Genomic DNA, 13517 nt, shown 5'->3' on the forward strand with positions numbered 1-13517 from the left:
CGATGAGAATGAGTAGTGCAACAGGCAATTACAAAAGGTGCAGATATCACGGAAGATTTTGCGTTGTTGCTGGAAAGAGACATTCCGGGTGCGAAGTCGGGAATAATAGTTCACATGGGAAAAGTGCTTTTTAAAAAGGAGGGGTACGGCAAATTTTCTTGTACAGCTTCAAGAGCGCGGTAGTCATACCACCTGCAGAGTAGACCAAATTGTAGAGCAATATTTGAGGATGCTTCTAACAAGGGAGTCGAAAAGAGTTAAGTTCGGTTAGATTGAGATAAAGTTGGCTTTAATCAATCATTGCGAAAGCGCGATTAGCAATGAGGATTACACCCCGCTTTTGAATTGCTGCATTTATGGGGCCCTTTGATAATTCACGTTACATGATGTCCCCCATTGCATGGTGGCCCCGCACACTTCTACCAACTTTAGGGCCAATAGAAAGCAGTAAGTACTTTGGTTTATATTCTAAGAAGGAGGATCTTCCGCGAGGGAATAGCAGTGCCTTGGTATGGAAGACGATAGATAAACCACTACATACTGTTTGTAGAGAATCGAAGAAAATTACTTTTCGGGCAATTCGACAATACTACGAAGCAGAAAAGGACACTGTAAGCGACAACGAAACCCCCGTAGTCCTTCGGGGTTAGTGCTAACGCATTATTTTGGAATATTGTGTATGATGGCGTGCTGCGCCTGGGAATTCTCGAGACGGCGACCATTGTGAGATTCGCAAATGGCGCGGCGAGTGTGATTTCGAAAGGATATATGAAGGATATAAAGAAGATAGCCAATGAATCGGTCAAAACAGAGGCAAACGTTAATAATGGTAGAAAAGTAGCCTCCTGGTGGTGAAGAAGGGGCAAATACCAAAGGTTCCTGCTGTCTAAGGTGGTCAAGTCGATAAAAGAGATAGTAGATAGAACAGAGGCCATCTGACTGAAGAGGTTTGGTAGTAATGGGGGGGTTTTCAGAGTTGTAAGTGTTTATAGGAGCAGCGGTGCCTAGTGGTCGGGATGATACCGATCGAAATCTCCGTGGCGGATATTAAACGCTTGCACGAAGCTAGAGAATTTATCAATGCTTTCCCGAGGAACAACCCATATCTGAGGTTTCTTCACTTGGCTATTTGTTAAAGGAGATGGGATAGAGAGCAGAAAGGTAGGAAGACGTTGTTGCTGATATTAAAGACTAAACTCTTATGCACAACCAATGATGAAATAAATGATTACTTCCCAAAATTCATCATAATTGGGCACGAAGTTGCCAGGAGAAGTTTACATTGCATAGAATGTAATAACCGCTCCCTTTTTGAAAGTGTGCAGTTACCTGAAAAGCTCGATTTCCCGAGACGCCTGCACTCCTTTTCTACTGTTTTGCACCAAGTGCCCTTAGGGTGGATCTAGTGCTGTTAATGCTTCGGACAACACCCAGTTCGGTGCCACCGTCGGCAGAAACCAAGTTTCCTAGATATACAAAGTAATCGACACCTCCGATGCTCGGCCCATTAATGCAGGTAGAGAGAACTTTGCTTTTGTTGGTGTTTATTTTAGTCCAACTCCATTTGACTCTCTTTCCGAATCCAGAGCCATTTAGCTAAGGTTCACAATTACATGAGAAAAGATATCATCGTCCATTGATATCCCCCATGTGTTCCGGGCAAAGCAGCATGAAGAACGTTAACGATAAAAAGGTGAAATAATATCGGTGAAAGGAAGCAACCTTGGCGGGCGATTATACCTCGGTGCAACAACTGACATTTTGTACTATGTGGCATTGATAATAGTTATTAGTTTCTCTAGAATGCCACTTCTGCGTGGAACACGCCATATACACTACTTGCTGTTGAAAACTTTCTACAAATTTTTCAAGAGCAGTTGAAGCAAAAATCAAAACTCCGTGCACTGTTTCAAAATGATCCGCAGGGTGTTGATGCAGTCAATGTAGGAGTATCCGGAGTGGAAACCAGCCTTGTCTCTGTCGATCAAATTTTCGAGATGTTCTTTCATGCGTTCCAGGGTTATTTTTACTATTATCTTTGTGACGGGAGGGAGTACGCAGATTCCCATCCAATTGTCACATTCACAACGGGTACTCTTCTCTGAAATCTTAATCCCCTTCTTCTACTTTCTGAGGAAGATGTTGGATTGCCAAGATTTTCGTTCCGCAAATTTACAATCCGGAGATTTCTGCGGGAAGGCTATCGAACTCTTGCTTGGAGGAACAGTGACAGAGAGATGGAATCTCATCACTTAGAAACGGTTGGTCGTCATCGTGGATGAGAAGTCGACTGTTAACGTCCTTTAGAGGAGCATCGAAAGATTTGCACTTCAGAAATCATTGTGTTCTGCGGCATTTTTCGCTTCTTTGACTGGCACAAGAAAAAATTTTCTTTTGTACACGGATTTCACAGGGAGTGTTCTTAAGCCTTACTGCCTTACTGCCTGTTATTGGATCTCCCGTCTTTGGTTCCTATTGAGATTGGTTCTATTATGTTTTTTGCTCAGTGCCGACCACCACATAATAGACATGTACGTATAGAAGGTTTTTTAACCCTCAGTTGTATGTTCACTCTGCAATTTAACTTAGAATCCACGATCATTTCCATATATTTTACATGGAAGAAAAGTGCCAATCTTGGTCCATTTAACCGCGGTGGGTGAAATTCAAACAAAATTCTCTCTCTATGACTTCACTCATAAAGGAGGGACCACCTTCACCCGCTACTGGCTAATATGCGTAGAATTTCATACATCATTATTACATCATTATTATTTTGAATTACCTCGTCAAGAGCCGTTTCTGTGGATGTTCTCTCCAAGACCGTCCGTAAGTTAATTTCTAGAATGCACTTCCATTCAACAAAAAGGTGAGGGTGATTGGATGCTTGTTCTTTGCGGACCCGTCGCTTTAGGTATGAAAACCACGCGTGCGTTTCCTCGAATACGGTGCGCATTCGAGCGAAATACAGCTCCGGGAAATTTTTACACGGTGGCAATGCCCTTTTGTTGTATATTACCAGACCTTTCCCAGACCTCTGACATTTTACTCTAGCCTGTCTGACTTGCCAAAGTTTCCGTTGCGAACAACGGAGGGTTGTTTTTAAGGTTTTGTGTGAAACAAAACCTTATTAGAATCGAGAGGGTGTCTGTCTGTCCGTCTGTCCGTCTGTCCGTCTGTCCGTCTATCTGTCTGTTTGTCTGTCTGTCTGTCTGTCTGTCACACCCGATTTATTCGGAAACGGCTAGACCAATTGTCACGAAAATTTGTGAGAGTATGTAATCTGGTGATCCCTTTACATGCACTAAGTGGCGCCATCTTGTATTAAGTTTAAGGGGGGGCTCCCCATACATGTGAATGCAGGGCGCAAATTTTTTTTTCACAGAATGTAGCCATGTGGGATATCAAATGAAAGGCCTCAATTAGTACTTTTCGAAACTGGTTCAATATTTTACGTTGGGTGAAACATAGAGGAGTGAGGGCTCAAAATATGACCCCAAAAAAGTGTAACAGGTCTGGTTCTCAGAACCTATCCAACCAAAAAATCTGAAAAAAATCACAGTGGTGCATCTCTACGAAATCTAGGCCTCAAAATATATCCGGTTCCGATATCTGCAGAAATAAAGTTAATAATAGTAAATTTCCACATTCTGGAAATTTACCCGGCACCCCCCTTATGTTCATCATAGAAGTACAAAATTTGGCATGCGTATAATGAAGAACATAATGCACAGTTTGGTCAAGTTTGAAGAAAATCCAACTATTATTAACAAAGTTATAGGGGGTGAAACTTTACAATTTTTTGTGGATTTCGTGCACTCTACAACCTGGATGACGTCATCATCACATATCAATTCATCAATACCACAAGGAAATGAATTCTTACGAATTGGGTCGCAGAGAATTATTTTGTTTTAGTTTTAGTTATCTGTCAACCAGACATTTGTGTATGGAGGTATATAATATATGCGTGCTAGTGAACTTTGCGGGTAGAGCCTAATTCAAATAGATATAAGAAGTAGATCGGAAATATGGGTACGATCAATTTATATAAGTGCATATATGTGTACAGTATTCGGAAATAGGCAGTTTGTTTGTTTAGGGTGAGCGCAATATCTATAGCTGTAATATGTACGTGTGTCTCGTAGTTTGGAAAAATATAAAGGAATATGTTGGATTTGTAGCTACTTATATACGGATAGAAAAATGTGCGTTGAAATTTCTTACATAAGATGAACACAAAACCTTTATATCCGAAGCGCGAGCTTCCGGTATTCCGACTTGTTTATAACTTGATCATACCTCCTGCAATCGATCTTCCTGTGGTTTCTGAAAGCAAAGAAGAGCTACATCTACATCTAGATAAACAAATATCCAACTGTGATCAGAGAAAAAAAGATATGTGGTCAGGAACACTCCAGTTCTCCACCCTGAAAGTTCAATTTTCGGTTAGTAAGATGATATCAAGGACCTCCTCCCAATAGTTACAATTTAATGAATTGAGGAAATGAAAGATTGGTGTACTGTTCCTGCTACATGCCGATAGATCTGCCTCCTTTGTTGGTTTGCGAACGACACTCACAACATGTTGTAGTTCTTCTGGTGAAGTTGATGAATCGTGAGACATGTAAACTGAGGAGATATACAGGTTCTCCGTTCTCGTCTGCTCCAGTTTGCCCACGGTTATGCCGCTGAAACTCAGTCTGGACAAAGGAAAGCATGAAGGCTCTTCCTGAGTAGAATACATGCTTTGGGTCGGTACCGGTTAGTTCCCCTTGTGCTGTGCAATAAATGTAATTTCTTCTTCAGCCTTTTCCGATCCAGGGATCCTGTATTAATGCAGCCACAATGTCTTTCTGGACGCAATTCGATAAATGTTTTATTTCTGAAAGTGCTCTTTTAAGTATGTAGCAGGCGAATTTCCCAGATTTATCACTTTATCGTTATGTTGTAAATAAAACTTTATGAAGGAATGTTGGCAAGAGCTTCAAAAGATCCTTTCTCAAAAACAAACAATTCATTTAACTTAAATGAGGAAAAGGTTAAACTTGCAAAACAGTGGCGGTTTTATAGGTTCGAAACGTACATACAATAATTCTTTTGTAGATTTCAAAGATTTTTAGCGTAAGAAATAAAATTTCGATTCTAGCTGCACTGCATACTAAGCCGGAAGTACCAAAATGGTGTTATAAAAGTTGTACTTGCAAGGCTAAAGGCGAAAGCATTACTGAGTGCTCGCCCTTAATGTGTTATATTCCACTTGGCTTGGCAAGCTGTCGAAACAGGAGAGTTGTAAGTCCTTACTCTTCCCAGTGTTAGGATTGGGACAAATACCCTATGCCCTTTATTTTATTATTCGTGTTCACATTCTGCATGAGATATTTACGAATTAAACTTTCATCCTTGAACAGGGCATCCGAAAGTACGATGATTTTCGATATATGTTCTCTTTGATCCCCAATTTAATGGTGGGATTACGGCACATATGGACCATGTCTTCCTACTATTGTCGAGATGAACACATGCTTGTGCTCTTGGGCCAAATATCAAATGTTTTCACCAGCAAGGTCAAGAAAATCGTAGCCCTACATAATGTATTCAAGTAAGTATAAAAGCGCTTGTATGATTGCCAACGAATCACAGAGATCCACAAAAAAGATATTACTTATTTTATATCCGAAAACAGGCATTCTTCCGCGGAGGCATTTGATGCGTCCTCGAACTGTGCCAACTTGTTGCAGTCATGGAAACAATCGTACATGGAAAGCAGAGCCCATATCGAAAAATCAGGCGTTGGGTCCCGATGGGAATTCGATAAAAACATCTTGTTCGATGAAGTGGACCACATCTATCGCATTAGCAAGGACATCGCCTATATAGCGAATGTATTCATTGAATTTGAAAATATGTTTGGATTTCAATTGAAGGCAATAATAACGGATCCATCGATAGTTGACGATATAATGAAGAAAGTTTATCGTTTGTTGGACGACGTGCTGAACGTCGATTATGACATCTTTTACCCGGGCAACTGGGAGAATTGGGAAGACACGTTAGGATATTTTAATAAACGATTGGAGCTTGTGGAGAACGAATCGAAAGGAGTTTTGGATCAGTGTATTTCGTCCTTGCGGTCCGCTGATTTGGGACTGAATTTGATCCAGGAGGTGAAAACCTTGAAAACACGTCAATCCTTGATTGATTATATGGCGGATAAGCATGAAAGTGTACTGCGGCATTTCGTGACTGAAATTGGCATCGTGGAACATGAATTTCTGGTAGTTGTCTATCTGTAAATAGAATAAATTGCTTTTCTATTTTCGTTTATTTCTTCGTAGAAAAATCGAAAGCAGCCACCTCTGACCCGGAACCAACCGCCAACTGTAGGTGCTATTCAGTGGGTTCGATTGTTGAGACAACATTTGAAGAAATCGGTTATTGCATTCAAAAAGGTGATTGCGTCATTGATCATTTAGAGTTTTCTTTATTATAGTATCCAGTAGGACAAACAAGTCTCTATCTGGGAGTGCATCGAAAATGAGAACAGATTTGCTCAGATTTCAGGCTAATAAATAATTCTCATCTTTTTAATAATTCCTTTTGTTTGAGATGCAAACTCAAATTAACCGAGTTACGCGAAACTTTTTATGTTCACTATCGTTCTTTGCAAAGCTAAAGTTTCTCAGAAGATTTAGTTTTGAAAGAAACAATCTTTCGACTAACTTTTCGCCGCGGTGAATGGAAACCTTCGAGAATTTATTTCTCATGGGAAAGGAGAATTCTCAGACTAATGGTTGCACGCTATTGTTAATGAACTGTAGAGTGTGGAATTTGCAATTGTTGCAAGTCTAAGGGATGCAAGAACAGACTTCGATGGCATTCATTCTTGGAGATTTCTGTGGAACCTATGTGTTTGTCTGTTAGTTTGTCAGATTCACATTTTTTTGGTAGCAGTACGGGAGTTAAAGCATGCTATCTTATGCACATAGTGATTGCCTCCACTTTGTATTGATTGTAAAAGAAGACTATACATTGTTTTAGTATAATAAAATCATCTGGGGTATAAACATAATATAATAGTATCAAGTGCAGAGTTTTGAGAGGTTTAGGAGTGTTCATTTAAAATGTCATATGTTCTATTAGCTATTAAAAGGATGGCTTGTAAAAGAATACCTTCTGATACTTCCTCGAAAAATTTAATAAAAGGATTTAGTTTTCTTTGGAAAGTTGTCCATTTAATTGCGAAACATCGTCGAACTTTATTATTTCTTATCCACCGGCATATGAAGCAAATTTCCTATGAATTTACCGGGAAAATGTTTCCATGCTACAGATACATCCTATCTCAGAGTAATTATTTCTTTTCCTCAGCCTTCCCGCCAAGGTTTTATTAGCATTTTTCGCTTTTGCAGGCGTGATGTTCTATTGCTGCGCTGGTATCTTATTTTCGCTCTCATGCATTTAGCAGTCATCACGTGAGGCTTTTAAGGATTTCCTTATTCAAGGTTTTCGAATTTCCCTCTCTTATGCTAACTTTATCACGTTGCCTCTCCCAGTTCAACTTTGCAGAGAGTCGCCTAGTGATCGCCAAATCTAAAGTGTTTACTAATGTGCCAAGATAATCCACTTTCAAGGTTGTTGGTAATAAAAGTGAGGGCCACTATTGAATTCGTTCACAAAACGTAAGGGATATACATGTCTAATGGCGTTGTTGCATCTAGTTGCACTCTTCTCTCCTGTTCAGTTCCTTTACTGACCTGTGGATTGAAGCAAGCATTGAAATCGTTTGCAACGAACTTTTGATATTACCCAGCACTCCCCATATGCGTTAGCCACCTCCTTCGTGATAAAGTTAGCAGAAGAGGGTGAAATTCAAAAACCTTGATTTCCTTCCTTAAAAGCCTCACGTGATGACTGCTAAATGCATGAGAGCGAAAATAAGATACCAGCGCAGCAATAGAACTTCACGCCTGCAAAAGCGAAAAATTCTTATGAAACCTCAACGAGAACGCTGAGGAAAAGAAATAATTACTCTGAGATAGATTGTATCGGTAGTATGGAAACATTTTCCCGGTAAATTCATAGGAAATTTGCTTCATATGCCGGTGGATAAGAAATAATAAAGTTCCACGATGTCTCACAATTAAATGGACAAATTTCCAAAGAAAACTAAATCCTTTTATTAAATTTTTCGAGGAAGTGTTAGTGTGGCGGCGGCAGTACAGTGCATAGGTAGAGCCGAATTTACCACCGCAATGTGGTCGTGGTTCATGCTTCCGATGTGCCGCCACACCCATGCCGACAAATTCCTTCTTTGAGGGTTCCTAACCGCTCTTTTAAACAACTAAATAGTAGCCTTTCCGGGCTAATAGGTAGAGATTACTAATGACGACTATACAATGAAGGGGGTTTATTTTGAATGAACCTCATATTCGCATTTAGTTTAATGCTAGAATAGCCTTGCATAGTGAGTATAACTGACTTTCTGCAAAGCATGTTGATCAGGTCTTTCTCTGAAGCACACGCTAATTAAACCTGAAACTTCCTGAAAGTCATATACCACACAAAGCAGGGAACATGAGATTCTTCTGTGGGCTTCTTTTTTAAGGTTTTTTTTGTAAAACAAAATCGAATCGAATCGAGTTGATGTCTACCTGTCCGTCTGTCTGTCTGTTTATCATACCTGATTCATTCAGAAACGGCTAGACAGGCTGGTACGAAAATTGGTGAGAGCATGTGATCCATGGGTCCCTTTACATATAGTAAGTCTTCTCTTTCTTCAGCCTTTGCTCCGTTCACAAGTGGGGTCGCCTCGTCGTGATCGGTTTCGCCATTTGGCTCTATCGAATGCCTGATCTGGGTGCAATCTCGAGGCTTTTAAATCCCCATCCAGCGTATCAAGTCAGCGTTGTTTAGGCCTGCCTTTTGGTCGTTCACCATCGACTTCGATGTTCAGACCAATCTTGGCAAGTGAATTCTCATTGGCACGAATTGCGTGACCATACCATCGAAGACGCCTCTCTCGCAACTTTTCCACGATCGGTGCAACTCATAACAATCGTGGATATCCTCATTTCGGATGCGATCAAAACGTGTCACGCCACTAGTCCAACGTAACATCTTCGTCTCCATTACCGCAAGACGTCGTTCATTGTCTTTTATAGTCAGCCAACACTCAGAACCATAGAGAGCGACTGGACGGACAACATTGCGATAAATTTTAGATTTGAGATGATCGTTAATACGTCGATCACAAAGAACATCAGTTGTAGAACGCCACTTCATCCAGGTTGCGTTAATGTGTGTAGCAATTTCATAACGCAATTCTCTAATGGCTGATAGCCTTGATCCGAGGTATATAAATCGCTCAGTTCTGGGCAGATCACTGCCGTTGACAGTGATTGTGTTTGTTTCATGGGAATCGGTCGTCAAAAATTCAGTTTTGTTTAAATTCAATCTGAGACCGTGTTGCATGAGATGATCATTCCATTTTTGGACAAGTTGCTCGAGATGCTAGCAAAACATCATCTGCATAAAGCAGTGTGTAAAGCGCTGGATGTTGAATATCCAGTATGACGGTGTCCATAACAAGAACAAAGAGGAGTAGTGAGAGGGCGCCTCCTTGATGAACACGGTGTTTCTCCATAAGTAACTGAGCAGCGTGTATTGCGTCAGTAGTTCCGCAGTTTTTGACAAATCCGGCTTGATTCACGGTTATTTCAACGAATTCGCGAATACGGTTGTGAAGAATGCGTTCAAAAATCTTCATGGTATGGGAAAGTAACCGGATCGGACGGTAATTTGAACATTCTGCTGGACTACCTTTCTTTTCCATATTGGAACATATTGGAAAGAATTCACTGAGACACAGTGTTGGATCCCAGCTCTTCGCTTTCCAGAGCTCAGATGCGATGTCGTCAGGTCCTGTGGCTTTTTTCAATTTCATTCTTTTTATTGCCCCCTCGACTTCAGTTGCTATGACAGTTAAGTCCTTGAGGGTTTTACGTGAGCACCTGTCTTGCGACTTAATCCCATGGTCTTCTTAGGACACAGATTGATTTTGTGACCACAATCAGAGCCCCGCTGAGACAAGCAACAACGGTACCAATCTATACCAAGTGCATGGCTTACAATTCACACTGGTGGATGCAAGACATACCTAAATTTCTATCGAACTAAGGAGTACGGCACCCGTGTTGAAGCGCAACACCGCGTCGAGGCCCGAAGGTCTCTTCTCGCTTGAGTATAACCCCAACTCCCGTGAAATTCTCACTAGGGGGCGAACCGCAAACAACCGAGCTGTACTCACATACAACGGGAGTTCACCCGAAGTATGAGAGTCCATGGGCTATCCCGGTTCCTATGGTACCAGTATCACCCTGGTAAGGTTTGGTGACCACTTTGCCACTTCAGATGAGTCCCAGTCCAGACTCGGGTCTGATCGTCCTGATTAGGCCTTTGGAGCATTCGCCTACTGCATTACGGCCAGCAAACCAAAGTGAGTACAGCGCCTCCTGGTGCCACCACCATGAAGGTTCTCCTCGGCCACTTGGTTTTGGTTTGCCCGACAAGGTTGCCGCCTCGTCTTCCTCACCGCCACCTCTGAGCACCAGTTGCGCTGACAGGTGGAAATGGTGAAAATGTCGACAACGATTGTGGAAGTGGAGATGAGCAAATTCTTCAGTTGAAATCTGCTCGAAATATTCTCGCTATCTATCCGTGGAGGCTCGACGGTTGGTAAGCAAAGTACCGTTCTTGTCATTAACGCAACAGAAGTGTTCAATATCCTGTGTGCGTTCATTACGGCTTTTAGATCTCTCTACAGATCTCTCTCGTCATCCCGAGTGTCCAGTTTATCGTAAAGATTTTTGTAATGGTTCGCTCGAGTGATAGCGACCGCTTTCTTTGCTTCACGGTTGGCATTCTTATAAATTAGGCAATTGGCGACCGTTTTATCGTCGAGAAACGTGTAGTAGAGACATTTCTTTTCACGGACTTTTAGCTCAAAATCGTCATTCTAAAGCCAAATATCTCGGTTGATGTACCGCTTACCCGGCTTGGTGAGCCCGAGGGTAGCAGAGGCCGCTTTGTGGATCGTGTGTTTCATTTGGTTCCACGATTCTTCCAGATTGGTAATGGTCCGTAATCGTGTGAGTGAGATTGTTTCTTCTTTCTTCTCACCGAATCACCACCATTTAATGCGCGGCGGGCCAGTACGTTCCTCACACTGTTTTATCGGTGGCTTAATTCGCAGGACAATAATCAATGGCCGATGAGGTGTTATCGTCTCATAGGGAACGGCTTTGCAATCAGTGACAGTGGTAAAATGTTGGCGTCTTACGAGAATATAGTCGATTTGCATTTTACTCTTCCCACTATAAAATGTAGGAAGATGAGACAATCGTTTGATGAACCCTGTATTTGTAAGTACAAGGTTATGGGTATCCGCAAAATTGATTATAAGCTCGCCACCCTCATTGCGCACTCCGAACCCTTTTCTCCCATGGCACCTGTTACCGTCTGCTTTTTCACCCACATGACCATTAAGATCGCCGGCAATGATAATATAGTCGTCAGCAGGCACGTGACAAGTCTTTTCATCGAGAAGTTGCTAGAAGGCATCTTTTTCGGCATCAGGTCGACCTGTCTCTGGTGCGCACGCGGTGAAGAAGTGAATATTGCGATCAGCCGATCATTAAATCTTTCGGCTTCTTTAATGGCATCACGGAAACCCTCTGAGATGGCAATGCTAACGCCATATTAAGTGTGTGGGCTATCAAAATAGAGTTTATATCCATTTTAACCGCGTTCGCGTCCAATGTCGCAGCTTTTGCCACCAGACCATCGGGTTTCTTGCAGAGCGCAGATATCAATGCGCCTTTTTCGAATGACTCTTGCGAGTTCAATCTCAACATTTTATTTTTGTTTTACTGAAGATAGTACAAAGTAAGTTGCCTCAAACCCTCATCCTTTACCTGGGCTTGGGACCAGCATACTATGTTAATAGCACGGCGGAGTTTCCTTTTACATATAGCAAGTGACGCCATTTTTTGTTAAGTTTAAGAGGGGCCTTCCACATACGCGAAAGGAGGCTGCAAATTTTTGATTCACAGAATGTGACCATGTGTCAAATGAAAGGGCTCAATTAATACTTTTCGAAACTGGTTCCATACTTGATCTTGGGTGAAAGATAGGGGACCCCAAGTAGGGTAACGGATCTCGTTCTCAGAACCTATCCAACCAAAAAATCTGAAAAATCACAATGGTGTATCTGAATGAAATCTAGGCCCGAAAATATATATCGTTCGGAAAACTGCACAAATAAAGTTAATATTACAGGGTGCGCAGCTTAACTTCCTTTTTTAAAATGCGCGCCACTCAGTTAGTTGATGTCATAGCGGAGCGCTAGTGGTCTCGTTCAAGAGGGAATACTGTAAAGTTTTGTCCCGACATGGTTCAGTCGCCATCATGCGCTGGAATAGTGAGGAGTGTGCCGTTGAGGTTTACTTTTCAAGCGGATGTTCGGTTATTGCAACACAGCGTGCATTTCGGAATCGCTTTAATTTAGCCCCGTTGGCTCCCGTCCCAGACCGCAAATCAATTGTTACATGGGTCACTACATTCAGACAAACTGCAAGTGTGACAAAAGGAAGAACTGGAGTCCCTCGGCCCGTTAGATCACCTGAGAACATTGAAGCAGTTTTTTGAGGAAAATGAGGTTACAGTGACAGTGAATTCGGACCGGAATGTAAACATGCTACAGAATTTTTTTTTCCCACGGCTAGAAAATTTGGATTTGGGGGACACTTGGTTCCAACAAGACGGTGCAGCAGCAGACACTTCAAGAGCACCGATGGCTGTTTTGAGGGAACACTTTCCAGAGCGCCTTATCTCAATTAGAGGCGATTTGGAATGGCCGGCACGCTCTCCCAATCTGTCCCCTTGTGATTTTTTTCTATGGGGTTTTTTGAAATCCCGTGTTTATATGAATCGTCCAAGAACCCTACCAGATTTGAAGACCAACATCCAAGAAGAAATTGCCAACATAACACCTGCTATGCTAACAAGAGTCATGACAAACGCCAGAAATCGGTTTACGCAATGTATGGAGAATGGGGGACGCCATCTAACAAATTTGATCTTCAAAACAATGTAAATAAAAACTTTAGACATGTGCCTACATTATAAAAAATAAATAAATATTTTCCGATGCATACAATAGTTTTTATTGAGTTTTGAAAAAAGGAAGTTATGCTGCCGCACCCTGTAGTATAACATATTAGCATATTTTAGAAATTTAACCGGAAACGTCATGTTTATGCTAGAGGTGCAAAATTTGGCACTTGCATAAGGGGTATAACTTTGGGAAGTTTGAAGGAAATCCAATTATTATTAACGAAATTATAGAAGGTGAAACTTTTACATTTTATATGAATTGGATGCATTCTAAAACGTCATCATAACATATCAATTCGTCAATACCACAACAAGGTGAGCTCACATGAATGAGACGCCGC

The 13517-nt window shown here is 41.5% G+C and overlaps 1 protein-coding gene across 1 annotated transcript in view; it reads left to right on the plus strand.

Moving 5' to 3' along the window:
* Positions 1–13517, plus strand: part of LOC119652058 (dynein heavy chain 10, axonemal) — a 300796-nt gene that overhangs the window by 22271 nt on the left and 265008 nt on the right. The window contains 3 exon segments of the mRNA XM_038055995.1: positions 5412–5602; positions 5687–6278; positions 6339–6452. Coding sequence (XP_037911923.1) covers positions 5412–5602; positions 5687–6278; positions 6339–6452 — 897 coding nt within the window.

Source organism: Hermetia illucens, chromosome 3, assembly GCF_905115235.1.
Source record: "Hermetia illucens chromosome 3, iHerIll2.2.curated.20191125, whole genome shotgun sequence".
Lineage (NCBI taxonomy): Eukaryota > Metazoa > Arthropoda > Insecta > Diptera > Stratiomyidae > Hermetia > Hermetia illucens.